Source organism: Malania oleifera, chromosome 9, assembly GCF_029873635.1.
Source record: "Malania oleifera isolate guangnan ecotype guangnan chromosome 9, ASM2987363v1, whole genome shotgun sequence".
Classification (NCBI taxonomy): Eukaryota; Viridiplantae; Streptophyta; class Magnoliopsida; order Santalales; family Ximeniaceae; genus Malania; species Malania oleifera.
The window spans coordinates 94,520,366-94,541,939 of record NC_080425.1 but is presented as its reverse complement, the minus strand read 5'-3'; the positions used below and the strand labels follow the sequence as shown (position 1 = coordinate 94,541,939).

The window sequence follows — 21,574 nt, the reverse complement described above, 5'->3', positions numbered from 1 at the left end:
TGTGTTGAACATACATGTACATGTTGCTTACCCCACTTCAGTTTAACAGTTGAAGAGGATGACACAGACACCAACCCATCAACCTGATTATTCATTACCTTACAAATACTTTCCCAAAAAAATTCTCTGGTTCACCTTTGTAGAATGATGTTCGACAAAAGCAACACAAATCAAGTTTAATTCAATATGCTGCTATTGTGAAAATGCAAAGTATCACAAGCTTACATTATACGGAATGAAAATTGTGATATATGGCTGACCAAAATAGAATGATGACATTTAATACCTGTGAGATCATAATTCTCAAATTTGCACAGTGTTGCAAGGTCAACCAAGAAAGTAGAAAATTTGTAAACATGCTTCGCTTCAAGATCTTGGTCTTGTTAGTTATTATTTGCAACTACAACATGAGTAAAAATTATGCACCTTTCCGTGAGACTTGCAGCAAGTTTTAAAAATATTGAGTGAAGCCACTCATCCTCAGACTCAGCCAGAATAATAAGAGCTCTTTGAATCACCAAACTCTCACCCACCTGATGTTCAATTTCTTCGGAGTCCAAGACATTTCCTTCTTCACATGCCGGCTAATTGGAGTCATTGAAGAATTTCTCCCACGATCTTCTTCGATTAAGATCACTAATCACTCATTGTTTTGGGCACACTCATTGACAAGGTGACAACCTTACCACACTCGCAGCAAGCAGGTGATTAATTATCAATATCATGCACAACCTAACCTATGTCCTAAGCCGTAGGGGCTGACTTGTTTGATCCCTTGGTAAGACCTCCAGTTTTCAAATTACTATCAGTACAGTGCAACATCTCACCTTCGAAGTAAGGATAAAAACTTTGGAAATCAACATATTTCCTTGCTCCAAGTCATGGTAATTTTGCTTCTACCATCAAGGCCACACGGTAGGCATTGTTCAAACTCTGTAAATGTTGCATCTCAACTTCATCTGGGCAGCAACCTTAACCTAGTGTCACGGTCCGACTATTTTCACACCGTTGTGAAAGGCTGTGCGGCGCTAGCTAAAGCACTTTTGCTTAACTAGCCAGCCTATCGTTTACCAACATTCATTAACGAAACACTTTCATTAACATTCATTCAGATAGCAGCGGAAACAATAATCAATTCATGAAAGCCGTGGCAAACAAGCATTAAACATTGAAACAAACGTAATTCATTAACAAATCCTCCGTTGACATGTTGTACTTAGCAAGGGAGGCAAGTAGGCTAAGCACGTTGACAATTGCTAGTGAGTTTTACAATGATTGATGAACACTCACCCTCCCCTAAAGAGGTTTTTATGTAATTATCATCCTGGCACTAGGAAACATCAAAGTGACCAAGGAGTCATACTGCCTTATTTGGCTTACAAAGACTCTACTAGCAGAAAATAACCCTACACTAGTATTTACATGATGAAAACTCATCCCAAGCACATGAGATAAGCGGTCACAGGCAAGCATAATGCCCTAAACAAGCTTAGCTCGTGACATTCTCCCCCACTTATGCAGTCAACGTCCTCGTAGACTTTTGGCGGTAGGTACACTTCAAATTTGTCCCCAAACGGTTGAATATCTTCCGCAGAAATCTAGCTGATTTCTTTGTCATCAAGGCATTTCCACTTCACTAGGAACTTCTACCGCTTCTTCCTTGAGGATATGAACTTTCTGTCGGCAAGGATCTCTTCAACATCATGTCTATCAGGTTACACTGTCTTCAACTCTGCTCTATTGGACTGACTTCTGCTCAGGTCATTGGTGTTGGCGTTAAACGGCTTGAGGCAGTTGACATGAAACTGCGGTCTTCTCCCCTTATCTGCCCACTTCTTCATATGCTTAGAAGCTTTCTCCAGATAGGCTTGGGCAAACTCTACATTCTGTCTCCCTTCACTGGTGAAGATGTATGCCCTTGGACTCTTTCGTCTGTACGGCTCGCCCACTGCGTGAGGTAACAGCGGCAGCTGGCCTGTAACAAGCTCAAAAGGGCTCTTGTTGGTTGTTGAGCGCCTTTGGGCTTTGCCACAGAATGGAGCCACATCAAGTAGTTGCATGCCATTCTTCTGGTTGTCGTTGACAAAATGGCACAAGTACTCATCTAGCAGCTCTCTGAATCTCTTCACCTGTCCGTCTGTCTGTCGATGATAACTCGAAGAGATGTCAAGGTGTGACCTGAATATCCTGAAAAACTCTATTAAGAAGTTGTCAGTGAACATTAAATCTTGGTCACAAATAATAACTTGGGGAACACCCCAATATCTCACAATAGTCACAAGGAACAATTGTGTCGTCCCCTCTGCCAAACAGTACTTTGGTGCGGCCATGAAAGTACCATACTTCTTCCGCTCCCCTTTGTCTTGTTGGCAAGTGAGACAAGTTTTGGTATAATCAACCACATCATCCCACGTGTGCGGCCAATAATACCTCCCCAGTAGTCTTGTCCTTGGAGTCATTCTCCGGGAATACCCCTCAACGAACTTCCTGCAGTATCTAGTAAGGCCAAGAAAGGAACGCAACTCCTTCACTGTCGTGGGGATCTTCCGTTCTTGAATCATCCTTACTTTCTCCATACCTCTCTGGATACGACCTTGTTCAACGACTTGACCAAGGAATTTGTTGCTCCACGAGCGAAAGAGAAATTCTCCTTCTTCACATTCAGACTGTTTCCCTTCAGCCTATCGAACACCTTCCGTAGATGCTCTTCATGTTTCCTCTGAAACAACACCGATACTCCCAACGGCGTTTTGGAAGGGCGAACACATCCCGCTTCCAATTCATCAAGCTGTTTCCCCAACTCTACTATCTCTCGAGGCGCAATCCAACATGACTTTTTAGCAGGTGGTTTCACTCCTGATAACAACTCGATCTCTTGCTCCACAGTCCGTCGTGAAGGCAAATTTTGAGGCAGCTTATCCGGCAACACCTCCTTATACTCATCCAACACCACTTGGATGGTCGTAGGCTCCAGCTCTTGGCCTACTTCTTTGTCTACCACCACCGTGACTAGACGTGTCTGCTCACCCTGACCCAATCCTTCATTGAGTTGTATGGCTGAAAAGGACTTCCCATTGTCTCCTTTCGTTGCAACAACTTGCACCATGCACGAGTGATCTCCCATCAAACACAGGGAACCAGCCGAAGGCATCAGCACTGCCCTCGTCCCCATTAGGAACTCCATTCCTAGAATGACTGGATAGTCATCCAATGGCACCGCTGTGAAATTCGCATGACCTTCCCACTGTCCAAGCTTTATAGCCACTTGCTTGGCTACTCCCAGAGTAGGCTGGGCTACAGAGTTAACTGCTTTCATGCGTCCTGTATCCTTTTCTAAGGATAAGTTGAGTCTCCATGCTTCCAAATGCGAAACAAAATTATGAGTAGCCCCCGTATCCACCATAGCGCGAGTACTCTTCCCATTTATCCTCAAGTCCACAAACATTAACCCTTTTACTCGTGTAACTTTCGGTGTTTTTGCCTGCTTTTCCAATGCGTTCACCAGCCGCATTGAACCCACCCTCGGGGCATCATCCTCTTCCACATTGTCTTCCACTGCCTGTTCTACAATGGAAGCCTGTAAGGCATTAAGTGATGCTTTATGAGGGCACTCAAAAACTCTATGAGGACCTCAACACAAGAAACACTCAAGTTTACTCTTCCCCTTTCCATTAGGTGTGTTGAACCCTTGAGACGACGAAGCTTCCTGTGAGGTTGATGATTTAGGGTCGGCTCCCCCACTCTTGGGTTTGCCATTCTTGAAAGATTTTCCACTGTTTCCCTCTCCGCCAAACCGTTTGGACGAAGCGGTATCATCACCAGCATAGTCAGTCAAGCGTTCTGCAGCCGCTTGTGCAGTTGACAAGTCTTGAACCCTTTGCCTATGAAGTTCAGTTCTTGCCCACGGTTTCATCCCCTTAAGAAAATAGAACAACTTGTCCTTCTCCAACATACCCCGAATATCCAACATTAAAGCAGAATATTGTTTCACATATTCGCTGATTGACCCCATATGCTTGAGATCTCTCAGTTTTCTCCTTGCATTATACTCAACATTTTCAGGAAAGAATTGGGCCTTGAGCTCTCTCTTCAAGTCTGCCCAACTATCAATTACACAGCTTCCATTTTCAATTTCTCTGTACTTGGTACGCCACCACAGTTTGGCATCACCAATCAAGTACATGGTCGCAGTATCCACCTTTGCCTGTTCTGAGGCCATCCTCACAACGCGAAAGTACTGCTCCACATCAAACAAGAAGTTCTCTAACTCCTTGGCATCTCGGGCACCCCCATACGTCCTGGGTTCTGGCACCTTGGTCTTGCTGACTCCCGGAGTGTTGGAGTTCCCCATAGCAAGAACCATCACATTCATCTTTACATCCAGATCTGCCATCCGGGCCTGCAAAGCTTCCACTGTGTGGCGAAAGTCCTCTGACAAGTCGCCTAGCAAACCTGTTTGATGTTTTTGTGATCCCATCACCTCATCAACAAGTTCTCTCATCTGGGCCACGTCTGCCACGTCTGCGGCCATAGTGTTGGTTGTTGTCTCAACCTGTGCTTCCAGCACGCTAATCCTCTCAGCAGTGTTTGGTGCCATGGTCACTTACCAAAGCTTCCCAAATCCAACAACAAAGGCAATTGAATTAACATAGCAACTCAACCTTGGGCTCTCACCAAGTGTCACCGACTTGGGCTCTGATACCAAATGTCACGGTCCGACTATTTTCACACCGTTGTGAAGGGCCGTGCGGCGCTAGCTAAAGCACTCTTGCTTAACTACCCAGCCTATCGTTTACCAACATTCATCCACGAAGCACTTTCATTAACATTCATTCAGATAGCAGTGGAAACAATAATCAATTCATGAAAGCCGTGGCAAACAAGCAGTAAACATTGAAGCAAACGTAATTCATTAACAAATCCTCCGTTGACATGTTGTACTTAGCAAGGGAGGCAAGTAGGCTAAGCACGTTGACAATTGCTAGTGAGTTTTACAATGATTGATGAACACTCACCCTCCCCTAAAGAGGTTTTTATGTAATTATCATCCTGACACTAGGAAACATCAAAGTGACCGAGGAGTCATACTGCCTTATTTGGCTTACAAAGACTCTACTAGCAGAAAATAACCCTACACTAGTATTTACATGATGGAAACCCATCCCAAGCACATGAGATAAGCGGTGACAAACAAGCATAATGCCCTGAACAAGCTTAGCTAGTGACACCTAGCTATGCAGGAAAAATGTCCAACAAAAAAAACAACTAGAATTCATCTCCCCTAAAACTATACATTTTTTATCAGCAAAGAAAACGTTATTAAAGATGAACAGGGTATCAAGAAGATGCCAACCAAATACAGCGAAAACACCAAAAAAAAAAAACTAAAACAAACACCAGTCCCCAAAGTATATCCAGGAAATCAAGGAAAACAGGGAGCCCCCTGGCGGGCAACAGATAATGCCAACTAGAGGTAATGGAAAACCAATTATCTTGAATGGACTACAAAGAAGAAACCATCCCATCGAAGGCCCTTATGTTTCTTTCTTTCCAAACCACCCAAAAAATAGCAAGGGTAAAGACTCTCCTTCTGAACTTGTTGGTATGGACCCCTTTCCAAGCCAAACCTCACTCTCAACGAATGCTTGGAGAACAAGAAAATTAATTTAGGAAACCTAAATAAACTAAAATACTAGTTTCTTAAATAAAAAATATCCTATAGTTTAAAGGAAATATCCTAGAGTTTAAGTATGCTATGTAAATAAATTAACATGACTAAAGAAAACGAAAATAAAATACAGAGTACATGTGTAGTTAGAAAGTATTCGACCTTGGGCTCTAGCCTCTAAATAGACAAAGAATGAAGAACAAAGCCCGCAAATAAACTTGAAGGAGACCAATGTCATTAGCCAGCTTCATAATGAAATTACAGTGTATGATGGAGCAGGTACTGGAAGTAATGGCAAATTTATCTAGAATGATAAATTTATTTGGATGGGGCTCTGGCTCCTCAAGTGATTCTTTATATTGAATACTAAATTCCTGCACCCCTTCTGTGTGGACTACCTCCTCTTTTGAAGCCTCAAAAGGGAGCCTTTCTTCCAGGTCACACCCTATTGACTCATACCAACCATGATTAAAGATGGATATGAGATGCAGAGCTAGAGTTTGTTCATCGCATCATCAAACTTGTCCAGTGCAAAAGTGAAGATAACCACCATTTCTTATGTCCTGTTCTTTTCCTTTTTTCTTTTTTTTGACTAGCTAGTAAGATCCCAGCTCGGTCCAATTTAATCTGGTTTAACTAAACAGGTTCAAGCTGACTAAAGTGATCCAATTTTAAAAGTTGCTTCTTTGAATGAAATTAGCTTCGCTTATTCGAACAAAAGCTTCAAAAATCTGAATGTAAGGTTTCGATGAGGGCAGTGGAGGCTGGGCTGATAAACAGCAAGCAGTAACGAAGGGTGATGGCAAGGCTCAATAGCAGACGAAAATGCTCTAGCCAAGGCTGCAATTGAGTGTCAGACAACAGCAGCATACGGATGTCAGTGACTGAGGGTTGTTAGCAACATCAATGACAAATCTCGATAGAAACAAAAAATTTGGGTCTCACTGAAAGTGATTTAGTTGGTGAGGCAGACTGATGTAGGCAATTGAGGCTCTTTGGCATCAGCAGATGTCTTCTCCTCCTTTTTCTTATTTTTTTGTGCTGTGGCTGGGACAATCCCAGTAAGCTGGCAACGTTACAGCAGTTAGGCTTTCACTTCAGATGCAGACTGAAGGATTAGGGTTTGGTTTTGATGTGATGATAACTTCTTTTTTCGTGACTGGGTTGGCCTCAGAACAGACTGCAAGGGCTAATGGTAAGGGGGACATATGGCAGCTGATGGTCTAAAGACAACAGCGAAGAATCATTTTTAAGTTAAAATTGCAAAACTCGCAGCTTCGAGTTAGAAACTGCAGTAAACCTTGCCACATAGCTGTTACAATCTGAGTAGAAATTGCAAAAACAGTTAAAACAATAACAGTCATGTTGGATCAGAGTTTCGTCTAACACCGCTTGATGCAAGAACAATGTCTGATATAAAGTAACTCAATTTCAATTCACCCTCAAACTAATATACAGGAGGCCTTTTATACACCTACAATGTTTTGAGAAGAAGAAAATTAGTTCAAGAAACCTAAATAAACTAAATACTAGTTTTTGAATAAAAACATCCTAGAGACTTAAGAATATTACCTAAATAATTAACCTAAATAAAATAAATGAAAATAAATTTTAAAAACAATAAAAAAATATAATTTAATTTGCTTGTGTTAACATCAACTGCTCTAATTAATCACTCATATAATCTTGGCAAAGATAATTGAACTGAAAGAAGACATTCCAAGAAAATCTATAAGAAGAAACTTTTGCATGAGGTAGCTTTCATCACTTTTCATCAAGGAGAGATTTCATCATCTCTGCAAAGACACATCTCTAAACTTTGTCCCGCCAATTTTCCAGATTTTTCAGAATTTCATTGTTATCAAATAATTTCTCAATAGCACTAAGCCATTCAAGCATCCAAAAAAACTCCAGGAAACCAATTCCAATAGCGTCCAACCAACAAAAACATCTCTCCACCACTGTCTCCTTTCATGCTCAAGACTGGCAAAGGGATTAGCATCTTTAAGCTCCTCACTAAGCATGGTTCATATGAAGCTTACTTTGAGCCTCATGCCCTTGAAGGTGCATGGTAAGTTACTCAGCCTGTCCTCAGAGCACTTGAATTTTATCAGCTCTCTCTTTTCTTCACCCATCACTGGATTATCACATTAATTTCTACCTCTTCTTTCACCAAGTTAACCAAGAGTATATCAATACCTCAGTTCAGTACCTCTTATACCAAATGGGTTGGAACCGTGAAATGGAAGAGGTAGAAGAAGACAATTACAAAAATTCCAAGTACATGAGAAGGAGGCAGATGAATAAAGGGGGTCGAGCCCAATCTTTTAACAGCATAAACAACAAAAGGCAATTCACTCAAAATACAACATGACACTGCTTGCCATATATAGACCTGGATAAAATTTGTCAATTTTTTAGATGCTCTGATGCTCATTTCCTTCGCACCCATTAATAATGGTATGAATGCTTCTTACTTTTTTATATGAAAGATTGACTACTTTCAAGATTTAACTCATCTATTCCAACATATAAAAAATCCAAAGTAGGCCACACAATTTACAATAGTCATAACATAAACATGTTTCTTTGAAGAAAGACATTACCCAGTAACTTCTGAAAGCTTCTCAAAAAAATTTTGTATCCCAGTATTTCATACTTCAATTTACCCCCCCTGTGCACTACATCGCAACATAATGCATTACAAATGATTTTTATATCCAAATACAATGCAAATAACAAGGGAGCCATTCAAATTTCATTGAAAATCTCCAAACAGACCATAGACAATGCTAACATAATTTTGAGGAAAAAGAAAACCACATATTTTAACAGTATATAAAGAATAGAAAATCAGAAACTAAATTTATCAAAGTTCAAAGCTATGTAAACCCATAAAGCTAAATCCAAGACTCCGTAAATTAAATTTATTTTGCACTTCTGTAAAGATGATAACTTAATGATGCTCAAGAATCTCAAAAAGAATGGAACGTGCAATTAAGTATACATTTGCCTGAGCACGCATGAGGTTTAATAGGAACGCAAACTTAAAGAAAATGCAATTGCAGCCTTCAGCAAAAGTTGAAGCCCACATACATTATCTTAGGCCTATTCCCGTTTGCCTTTTTGTAATTTTGTATCCAAAAACAGCTTCTTCCTCCACAAACATCCTGACATTTGAGATTTAAACAGGTTAGCACACAAAATTAAGAGAATAACAAACACAAGTTCAGCCCATCATGAAGCACAAAGAAAAATGAAAAAAGAAATTGAACCAGGAAAGCTGATGGGAGAAACAAATTTAAAATTAAGATAATAAAGGCAGCAGAGGAATGCCACATGAAATAAAGCAGTGACCAAACAATCAAAATATTCAGATATCAAATAATGCAATGTCATAATAATTTTTGTTGTGCATAGAAACAGTAAAGGAAGTAAACAAGATAACAAGTGTGTGTGTGTGCACACAGGAACTCAAGATCTACATAGTTTAGCAAGATGCCCTGGCCCACAAAGGAGAACAAAGATCAATATTTCACCATCACTGAGGAGATTGAACAAAGAATTCTTGTTCTCTCAACCTCTCAACTCAATACAATGACACCTTACTTCTCAGTCTCTCCAAAATAATTCATACAACTCACATGCAGCTAGTCCCAAGCTTGGGTAAAGGAGGAGGGTTGTCATAGGTAGCTGACTAACACAGGTGAGTGCTCAACTAGTTCAAGTGAATTTGGGCTGCTGGAAGGTGACTTAATCACGCAAACAAAGTCAATTCTTGAATTTGTGGACCAGCAGGCTTTGGCCCAATTTTGAGCTCATTTTTTAAAAAGTTCTAGAGGTTGAAAATATGCACATCATCTATGGAATTAAAGTTGAAGAAGTGCTCTTTTCAGTAGATTAAACTAGACATTAATTGGAGTCTTCAATGGAGTCATCAACTAGAAGATATGGTTGTTTGAATTTTAGTGCGCAGTCTGCCAGTTTAAGCTATCTATGTGTCTGTTTGTAGCTATCCCTCTGTAAGAAAGTGTGTTAAGCTCTTCTTTTGAGTCCTTATTTTGTCAAAGTCAATTATATTTAGCAAGAAAATGTAAAGTAGCATTTTCCATTATCTTGAAGGGTTGTCCAAGTCTATAAAAGTATTTGAGAGCATGTATTAGCAGGGTGTGATTTTGAATAAAAGTTGGAGTTTTAGCCTTGCCTTGTTTCTTTTCAGTTTTGTACCTCCTTCGTGGATGCTGAACTTTATCTTTTAAAGTCCGTATCTCTAAAGTGGTGAGTTATTTGTATCTTTAAAGTGGTGAGTTTTCTTGCTTCTGTATCTCTTTGGTGGATTCCATTGAGTGGTGAGTAAAGCTCCCTGTTGTGTGTGTGTGTGTGTAAGAGAGATATTCCAGTTCCTCATTTCTAACAACTCAATACCACTGACAGCATAAAACTTGTCAAATTTCTATGCTATGAATCCTCACTGTTATCCGCTGTCACTACGTACTTCCAAATTTTTCCCCAATTATTTTTCCTCTACATTAAATCAGAACACATTCAATCACCATTATAATTAAGTAACAACAATTTTTTGAATACTATTAAACAAAAGTAGTTCAACATATGTATAGAGCCAGACCCGAGCAAGTTCTAGGCAAAAGCATGATCATACCTAGAAGATAAAACAAGACATTCGAACAAAACACAGGCTAGTGAAGAACTGTAGACTACTTACATGATTTACGGCAAGAAAAACACAGCAGTAAGAGACGAACCCAACATTGGTAATGTAAAAACACTAAAATGCCTTATAGGACATGACAAATAAGCAAATTGAAGAATACCCAGATGAAACAAAGCAATGACTGAACAGTAACTAGAGCGAGACCCAAAATTGACTGCTGCAGTAGCATTAAAATACCTTGGAAACAATCCTGAATTCAAAACTGGATAAATAGGTCGGAAGCAATCTCTGGAGAACAGCTTTTGCTGCAGATTCTTGTACTGAATGATATGGCCGTTTAGTGTCCAAACGACTGAGCAGAGCTTCTATGGCTTCCGGCTCCGATAAAGCTACGGGTAGTAGCGCGAGAACCAAAACAATGATGAGAGATTTCAAATTGGGCATGCTTTGGTTTTGATTGTTCTGATCGGCGCAGCGTAGTAGTTGAATAGCAGAGCAGGCGCAGGAACCTTTGAAGTAAACAAGAAGGTCAGACGCCCATGAGAAGAAATCGGATAACCAATGGGATAATCATTTCTACGCGCCGGCGTTTTGGCAACACATGGAGTTGTTGTCTTTTTGATGATTGCTGGGTCGAAAAGTAAATTATTGATATCTCGGTTACATAGATTTACGTACAAGTCAGATTTAACAAATAACGTTAAAGAGTTAAAACATGTGTTTGGTATTGTTACTATTTTTTTTTTTCAAAATAAAAGTCAAGAAATACATTAAAATTCACATCAATCCATGAGTTCCATGAATTTGTAAAGAGCAAAAACTTGAAGACTTTATAATTTTTAATTATAATAGTAATTATGTTTCAATTATGCATGCATATCTCATGATTTAATTTGAAACTCAATGACGACCTCAAATTGACCTTAGGAAACTCCAAGTTTCATGGAAAATTTTTCATTTACAAAGTTAAAGTTACACAAAATGTTTAAAGTGATTTTGAACTTAAAAAAAGACAAAAACTTAATTTTTCATAAGGGTTAGTCGACCTACTAATAAGCCCAGTCTATCGAAAAATTTAAAATGACCAAAAATGTATTTTTACAAAGGCCCAGTTGACCAACTATTAAAGTCCAGTCAACCGGATTGTGTACATGGCCAATTTTATAAAGGTCAGCAAACCGGCTCTTAAGTCCGACAGACCGAATAGAACAAACTAGTCAAAACTCAATTTTACAAAAAGGACCAATCGACCGGCCTTCTAAGCCCAGTCGACCGACCTTCAAAGGAAAGATGATCTAGTAGACCAGATCATAGGGCCAATAGACCGAACCTTGCGAAAATGAAAAATCGCCTTAGGTCGGTCGAACAATCCTTGGGCCAGTCGACCGGATCTCTTGGGTTCAGGGCATTTTGAGCCTTCAACAACTAGAAAAATTTGAAATAAAATCTTATTTTAATGTCCAAACGGTTATATTGTATTTTTGTTTATAAATATCAACCCTAAACACTTAGAGAAGGTTGGAGAATCGCTATGAAACGTTATTTGAATATCTTTTAATTCTCTCTCTTACTTTATACTCTTCTTGAGCATCAACTCCTACACACTCACTTTGAAAATATTTTTGGTGAAAATTTTTAAAGAGTTTTATGAAAAAAACTTGAGTTTACAGCTTGACAACCTTTTTATTTTTGAGGTTTTTCAAAGTTCATATTTCTCATACTCTTTATTTTGAAAACATTTTATGGAGAAAATCTTTTGAATTAATTCTTGAAATTAAAAGTCTTGAGCATATATCAATTCATATATATTGCTTAAAAGACTTCTTATTATTATGATATTTTCAAAAATCAAGTTTCTCCTATTTTCAATTTGAAAATCCTTTTGGAGAAAAACTTGTGAGTTACAAGAAAACTTTGAGCATATATTCATTGATATATATTTGCTTGAAAAAATTATTGAAAAAGACTTGAGCACATATTCACACTTATATATTTTGTTTAGAAGCCTTTTTGAATTTTCAAAGGTCAATTATATTAAGAAAAATCATTTCCATACTCTCACTTTTACTTGAAAAATATTTTTGGGAGAAAAACCTTAACTCTACTTAACTTTATTTTATAAATTATTTGAGAGAGCATTTAGTTTTTATATTGTACGTCTTTGCTTATTGAAGAAACATTTCCTTGTACAAAAAATTATTTTTCGAAACAGCTCTTCGCGGTTCGGGTTGTGAATCGTGGCCAAGTGAGGGTACATCACTAGGAGAGGTGGCTCCGCCTAGAAAGAGTGGACCAAGCGTGGAGTATCGCTTAAAGAGAAGGGCTCCACCCTATTTGAAGAAGTGTACCAAGCATGCACTATCGCTTGGAGAGGGGGGGTTTCACCCTATTTGAAATAGTGTGTAAAGGGTGGCTCTGCCCTATTGAGGGAATGTGTAACGGGGGGGCTCCACCCAATTTGAATAAGTGTTTAGTGGAATCATCGGGTGGTTTGCCCAAGAGGAGGATGTAGGCGGGTATAGCCGAACTTCATTAAAAATCTTGGTGTCATTCTCTCTCTCCCTACACTATTTAAATTTCTGTACGTGTATATTGTTTATATTGTTGTGATTGTTTTATATACACACATTTATATTTTGATTGAGATATTGATTGGTGAATCAATTTAATTAATCCGCAAAAGCTTTAAAATTTCAATTCATCCTCCTTTTGGGAAAATTTTAAAATCTATAACTTCCATAATTTTTTACTCTATTATTTCTACACACTTCTCTTATATTGGATTGTTTTAAATTTCTGCAATATTTTTTATAAAAAATTAATACAAAGGTGTAATTTGATAAAATTAAGTGTTGAGGTAATATTTAGTTTACAGTTAGATTACTCTCTTGTATTTGATTCGACACAAAATCAAAATCAAAATTATATTATAGCGTTTGGTCTACATAAGAGTTGAAAATGAGATTTTAATTAGTATAATAATTTTATTCAATTAATTTGATATGAAATAATATTATAAATACAATTATTATATAATATTACTTTATTAAGCTATATAATAAATAATTTTTACAATAAAAATCATTTTAATAATCATGAACTTGATTATACTTGTGTACTATATTATTATTATTATTATGTTTTAACAATATTATTATTTTACGTGTTGTAATATTATCATATATGATGTAAATATTAATAATAATGGTTAAAATATTTTCTACTATAATATATAATACGTTATTATATAATTTATATTTAATGATGTCATAATATTAGTATTATTTTTAATATTTATGTAATATATATTATATTATATTTATATTGTATATGGTACTATATTAATATTATTTTTTATATTTATATAATATATATTTTATTATATTATATATAATATTACATCATAATATATATGACAATAGTATCACATATTTTCTCTATACTATATCATTATTAAATTTTATTATTCTATATTTATAATTTGTGATAATAATAAATATTTTATTTTATTTTTAAATTATAAATTTTAGAATAACAAATCAATAATCATAACATAAGTATATCATAATATTTTAACATCCAATATTGTTCTATTAATTTTTATATATTATAATATTTTTATCTAGAATAAAAATATTAATAATTATGATTTAATAATTATATTTAAAATATAATAATATTTAAATATTAATAATGATATCATGATTGTAGACACCCCAATTTTAACCAGACCTTTCCGAGGAGACCTCATGTCAAAACCTTCCCACACGGTTATGGACCCCACACATCTTTGTAGGTCCCACACTGCTTGTAAACCCCACACATCTTTGCAGGTCCCACACTGGTTGTGGACCCCACACATTCTTGTAGGTCCCATAGTGTTCGTGGACCTCGCACATCCTTGTAGGTCCCACACTGTTCGTGGACCCTGCACATCCTTGTAGGTCCCACACTACTTGTGGACCCCGCACATCTTTATAGGTCCCACACTGCTTGTGGACCCCGCACATCCTTGTAGGTCCCACACTGCTTGTGGACCCCACACATCTTTGTAGGTCCCACATTGCTTGTGGACCCCACATATCTCCATTAGGCCCCACATGTGTTGTGGGCCCCACATCTCCTGGTACGCTAGCTCAGATTCCTACATCCGATGCACGTTACCCCATCTGGTACGCTAGCTCGGATTCCTACATCTAATGCACGTTACCCCCTAGTATGCTAGCTCGGATTCCTACATACGATGCACGTTATCCCCCGGTACGCTAGTTCGGGTTCCTACATCCGATGCACGTTACCCCATCTGGTACGCTAGCTCGAATTCCTGCATCCGATGCACGTTACCTCCTTTGGCATGCTTGTGTCTGCTGGCTCGGGTTCCTATAACCCTTAAAAGGCTCGTGGACCCCACATTGCTTGTGGGCCCCACATATCTTCATTGGGCCCCACACGGTTTGTGGGCCCCACTTCTCCTGGTACGCTAGTTCGGATTCCTACATCCGGTGCACGTTACCCCCTCTGGTACACTAGCTCAGATACCTACATCCGATGCACGTTACCCCCTCTGGTATGCTAGCTCGAATCCCTACGTTCGATGCACGTTACCTCTTTTGGCATTCTTGCACCTGCTAGCTCGGGTTCCTATAACCCTCAAACGGCTTGTGGACCCCAAATGGCTTGTGGGCCCCCCACATCTCCTGGTACGCTAGCTCGGATTCCTACATCCGATGCACGTTACCCCATCTGGTACGCTAGCTCGGATTCCTACATTCGATGCACGTTACCCCTTGGTACGCTAGCTCGGATTCCTACATACGATGCATGTTACCCCCTGGTAGGCTAGCTCGGATTCCTACATCCGATGCACGTTACCCTATCTGGTACGCTAGTTTGGATTCCTGCATCCGATGCACATTACCCCATCTGGTACGCTAGCTCGGATTCCTGCATCCGATGCACGTTACCTCCTTTGGCATGCTTGTGTCTGCTGGCTCGGGTTCCTATAACCCTTAAATGACTCGTGGACCCCACATTGCTTGTGGGCCCCACATATCTTCATTGGGCCCCACACGGTTTGTGGGCCCCACTTCTCCTGGTACACTAGCTTGGATTCCTACATCCGGTGCACGTTACCCCCTTTGGTACGCTAGCTCGAATTCCTACATCTTATGCACGTTACCCTCTTTGGTACGCTAGCTCGGACACCTACATCCGATGCACGTTACCCCCTCTGGTATGCTAGCTCGGATCCCTACGTTCGATGCACGTTACCTCTTGTGGCATTCTTGCACCTGCTAGCTCCGGTTCCTATAACCCTCAAAAGGCTTGTGGACCCCAAATGGTTTGTGGGCCCCCCACATATCTTCATTGGGCCCCACATGTTTTGTGGGCCCCACCTCTCTTGGTACGCTAGCTCGGATTCTTACATCCGATGCACGTTACCCCCTTTGGTACGCTAGCTCGGATCCACATATCCGGTGCCTTGCTAGCTCGGGTTCTTGTAACCCTCAAACGGCTTGTGGACCCCACATGGCGCGTGAGCCCCACACATCTCCGATGGGCTCCACACAGCTTCTAGGACCCTCTTATTATTATTATTATTATTTATTTTAATTTGTCAAATGCAAGCATACTTTGTCCCCCCATCATCATTCACCACATGTCATGTTTTCTTCCTTTATCATTCTTCCCATACTATATTCCTTTTATCATTCTTCATCCCATACTTTGTCCCCCCATCATCACTCACCACATGTCATGTTTTCTTCCTTTATCATTCTTCCCATACTATATTCCCTTCATCATTCTTCATCCCATACTTTGTCCCCCCATCATCACTCACCACATGTCATGTTTCCTCCCTTTATTATTCTTCCTATACTATATTCCCTTCATCATTCTTCATCCCATACTTTGTCCCCCCATCATCACTCACCACATGTCATGTTTTCTTCCTTTATCATTCTTCCCATGCTAATTTCCCTTCATCATTCTTCCCCCCATACTTGGTTCCCCCCATCATCACTCCCTTATGTCTTCTTTCCTATGCATACCCCAAACTAAGTCTATAAATAGCCCTCTCATTCCAAGCACAAGGGGAGGAGAGCTCTTAGTGGTGGTAAGGAGAAGATTTCAAACATTGAAGTTTTCTATTATAAGTTTGTGAAGCTAGTTTTTTTGAGTGAAGATCAAGAGGTCGACTAATCCCGTTTCCTATCGGTGCTGAGTCACCCTATTTGAAGAAGGCACCCCGTAGTGCCTCAAATCAGAGCTCAAGAACAACTCTCGGGAAGACGTTATAGAGCGGCCCTGGTAGACTCACCAACAGGAAAAGAAGACTAGAGCAGAGCAAAACGAAAGAAGATCAAGCGATCAATTGATCCCTTTTCCTACCAGTGCCGAGTCACCCCATCGGAAGAAGGTACTCCGTAGTGCCTCAAGTAAGAGTTCAAGAACATCCCTCGGGAAGACGCTGTAGACCAACCCCTGCAGATTCACAGACAGGGAAGGAAGACCGGAGGAGAAAAAGACGATAGGTAAAACCAATGAACTTTCTCTTCCTATATTACATCTCCGCCCCCCTTTCTCGAATCGGCCTCTGCTGGTTTATTTGATTCTATTTTATTTCTTATTTTATTTTAAATAGCTTATTTTTAACCCATAAAAAATAAAAAAAGAAATTTCATAAAAGACACAAAAATTCAAAAAAATTGTCAAAGAAAATTCAAAAATTTTTAAGGCTTTGAAACTTATTTACATTTGAAAATTTTTGAAGAAAATCCAAGAAAGTTTCCAACATGTTTGGCAAATGTTAAATCTGTTTCCTTACATTCAAAATTTTCAAAAATACATTCTAAAGTCACATCTTTAAAACTATGACTTTCATGATTGTTGTCTAAAATTCTGTTGTATTTGGAAGAACATTGGAAAACCCCGAAAAATCATTGGTTTCGACAAAGACCTTAAACTGGTTTTTCCCCCAAACTCAAAGTTTGACGGGCTCACCATTCCCGAACTGGTTCACCCCAGTTTTCTCCATTTCGCTTGTATATTATTGTTGTATCCATAAAATTCACAAAAATCACGAAATTTTCAAAAATTCTAAAAGTATTTTCACATTTTGATTTCAATTGATTTCATTTGTGTTATTTTGATAGTTCGGGAAAAATCACAAAAATCATTTTCACACTTAGGAAAAATCACAAAAATATTTTTTTAGGCACAAGAAAAAATCATTCCAATCCCGAACAAATTTCAAAAACCTCCCGAAATAGTATTTTTGATACTTAAAAAAAAACCCTATAGATTTCAAAATCCCTAGGAGCGTATTTTGTATCCTATTTTCTATTTTCCTTCCCAATGATTGTGACCAAGAGCATTGGCTCTTTGGAATATTGGATTGCCCCGGTTCTGAGGGAATACCTATATAGTATTTTCATTTTTTTTTTTTTTGGACTTTTGAAAGGGAGTAATCTTTAAAGGCTTATTACATTTATTTCGGGAAAACTCTTTATTAATCTGATACCGTTCATAAGAACGGGCGTGTAGGGGGTGCAAATACCTTCCCCTTGCGTAACCATACTCCCGATCCTGACTTTGGTGACGCAGACCGATTTTACCCCTAACGGGGTAGCAATCAAGTGTTCTAACCACACTTCAAAAGGTTAGTGGCGACTCCACCACACATCATTTTCCACAAAAATTCACATTGTCAAAATACACATTTATTTTTCCCAGTTCGCAAGCCAAACCCATTTTTAAACCAGAGATTGGTTCTTTGGGCTGGGTTCGGGACGTCGTGACAATGATATTAATATTCTTTTAAAAATTTATGTATATATTATATAAATTATCATATTATAATAAATATTGTGTTTCTAGGATTTAGGATTTGATTTCAGAATAGAATTTAGGAGTCAAAATATAAAATAAAAGGGGAATCTCATTCTTGCATGGAATAGGAAATTGAATAAAATTACCGTAAAACAAGTCTTAAGAATGGAAATCAATTATTTTGATTTCGATTCCTATGGTTGATTCTTCATTACCAAATATCACCTAAGTTATAAATTAGTGACTTGGATTTAGAGTTAGATTGAACTATTGAATACTGTATAGTGTCAAATTTGAAACTTGCATATGAATATTTTTACAAGTTTAACCCTTAATATGTTACTGCCTATTAGGCTTTAAAAAAAATTAAAATAATATTAAATATTATAAATTAAAATATGGTACAAAAATGCGATCCATTTTAATCAAAATAAAAAATATTTACTAAATTTAGAAAATTTTCCACCATCCAAAAATTTTGCCTCACTAGCCAATATATATATATATATATATATATATATATATATATATATAATATCAATATTCCTCTCCCCAAATAAAATTTAATTTAATTAGTAGACTTATTAAATCTTAGAAAAGGAGAGTTGTCTTCTGAGGCATGGTAATGTGAACAATATGCCTCCTCAATGTTGGAGTTGACATTGGATCCAAGTTGGATTCAACTTCCACGTTAAAAGAGAAGGAGTTGAACTTTAGTTTGTTTTCCATCACATTAGATGAAGTCGTCGCCATCCCCCTTAGTACTTGATTATTCTTGGGAAATATTAAGTGAGTGACCTATCATCCTCAATATCTTGTTGGGTATTAAGTGAATACTCAAAGAAGAGTTTAAATGAGTTCTTAATATTTTCAAGGGATGTCTTGTGCTTCTGTGTGCTAATTGAGAGCTTTATGGACAACTCATTTAAAAATTAAGTCATGTGTCACTTTTAGTTTGGAAGTTGTGATATTTTCCCTTGTTGACCCTCGATTATGCTCTTGAAGAATATAATGTTATATTTGATTAGACAACAAAAAAGTATTGATCCTTTATATGTCTTATTTGTAGTTTTTGGTGTAACTTCTCTTGGTTCTAACTAGTATATGGTAAGTGATACCTTGGACATTGGAATTGTGTTATGGAGATGAGAGTTACCTCTGTAGTAGTAGAACGCAAGCTTAATTCCCTTATCATTCAAATTATGGTTCCTTAGTAACGACCTTAATTGAAACAAAAGTATTCAAGTCGTGGAACTTGACCATTGAGTTGAATATTAGTGTTTCCATTGAATTGAACTTTATGTAATTTTGCCACTATCCAGGGCATGATGACCCCATCACACTTTAGACAGATTAAGATAAGGGTGACTTCTCTTACCCTTACCTACCCTTGAGATTCAGCATCTCAACCATGCATTTCCATATAATGACTCCATACTATCATTCAAGAAGGAAATAAAGTCCATTTCAAGTTCTTTAATTGATTGAAAGTTTCACTATTTCACATTTTTTTTTTTAGATCACCAAGTGTCCTGGACTTACGCATTAGACTAATCTTACGTTTACGCCAATTATACCTTCGACCAACACGTATGAGGTAAATCGCGGATGTTCGCTATGAGTGGCAAGGTTTGAACTCCATACTTTACATTTATCCAAGGTCGTCTGTCGCCCGCCCTTATCACCTGATCTTATGGAGCTTATGCCCGGGGGCCACTATTTCACTTCTTATTATTATTTTTATTTGTTGTTCTTTTAATTTGATTTTTTTGTGTTACTTTTCACTATAACAGATAACAATTTTCAGGTAAGTGAAGCAAATGGTAAAAAAGTCTTTCAATTGACTGAATAGCTATCTTTCCATTCCTCACTTTTGTAGCAATTAACATTTTAACCGTTACTATTTAAAGACTTTTTATGTCATTCAATTTCTAATAAGGATATAACTTAAAAGGCAAGATAAGGCTTAAGGGCCATCACAGTTGAAAAGGAAAAAAAAAAAATTAGAGCAAAAAATGATTAATTTCTATCTTCTTTTTGTTACCATGATCCCCTACTTCATTTTGGCTGCAGTTTCCTAGTTCTGAAGATTTTGATTTTTTGTAATATTTTTTGTTGTGGAATCACACCCTAAGGTATGCATGCACGCACATGCATACACACACACACACACGCACACACACACACACACAAAGAGCAATTACAAAATAGAAAAAAAAATCAAAAGAGAAAAGAAAAATAATGAATTTATATAATTTGACAATGTGCCTTTATAAATATAGCTTTTTTTGTGTAATTTCCCCATAGATATGGCGCGGTGGAAAGACATCAGCACGTAAGAAGGAGTATTGAAAGTTTAATTTCAGGTAGATACACTCACGGAGTCAGCGGTACCTGTGGATGGTGATAATTTATTCTGTGAGCCAGTAGGGACCGTGGATGGTGAGAGTTCGCTCTGTGAGCCAGCGGGGACCATGGATGGTGAGAGTTTTCTGTGAGCCAGCAGGAACCGTGGATGCTAATGGAGATGTGTCCTAAGGATTGGGTTGGCCGAATGTCCAACTGATGTACGAAAGTTGTGTCCGTATTACGGACTTTACTTGATCAGCAAGATCTAGGGGATGGATGCTAATCCGTAAGTTTGGTACCACATCAGGGGGTCTGAAGGGCTTGTTAGTGGTTGAAGTTCTTATGTAATAAAAAAAAATAAAAAAATAAAAAAATAAAAAAATAAAAACAACCTTAGGATTTTAATCCTCAATTATAATATGTGTTTATAGTCTCACATTAAAATCTCAAAATACTCTCATATGATAAATACAATTACCCTATGCCCTAACTCAAATATACTCTACCATACTGCAGGAAGTCTTCACTACTAATCTTGATTTGAGTAGATAGGAAGATTTCGTGTGTGGTAAATTTTGAGCCCTCTATCTGTAACTTCCTACTAATTGTAGATTTCAAGGAAATAAGCTTTCTGGAAATGAGTGGTAATTCAACAATTTTATTATCATATTTTCAAACGCATATTCTCACTCGTAAACCGTAAACAACTACTATTTTTTATGCATGCAGTTTCCTTCTTCAAACTTAGCAAATTGTTTTATAATATCCAAATTAAAACATAAAAAAATTATTTTGCATTAAGTCAAAAGCTTATCAATTTGTCAATCTTCAATTTATATCCATTAAGCAGCAGAAAGAAAGAATTATTATTTTTTTTTAGAAAAAATAAAATAAAATCAAAGGTAATTGCAGACTTTGCTATTATTTGTTTTGTTTTTTCAGTAGAAAAAAAAAATACATACACACTCAATTTTTTTTAATTTAAAATAATTTTGTTTTGTTTTTTACAATTATAACCTCTTTAATTCTTTATATAAATAGTAAGACAAGTT

The 21,574-nt window shown here is 37.7% G+C and overlaps 1 protein-coding gene across 4 annotated transcripts in view; it reads right to left on the bottom strand.

The window, feature by feature from the left end:
- The window catches only part of LOC131165002 (alpha-N-acetylglucosaminidase), a 104,387-nt gene extending 93,412 nt beyond the window's left edge, over positions 1-10,975 (bottom strand). For 2 of the 4 annotated variants that reach the window (XM_058122600.1, XM_058122601.1), the window contains exons 1-2: positions 10,578-10,975; positions 8,765-8,838 (exon numbers count right to left, since the gene is read on the bottom strand). In XM_058122600.1, coding sequence (XP_057978583.1) covers positions 8,765-8,838; positions 10,578-10,784 — 281 coding nt within the window. In that variant the 5' untranslated portion in view covers positions 10,785-10,975. The remainder of the gene's footprint in view (positions 1-8,764; positions 8,839-10,577) is intronic. The other 2 variants (XM_058122602.1, XM_058122603.1) reach the window with 1 other exon arrangement.
- Between the last annotated feature and the right edge of the window lie 10,599 nt (positions 10,976-21,574).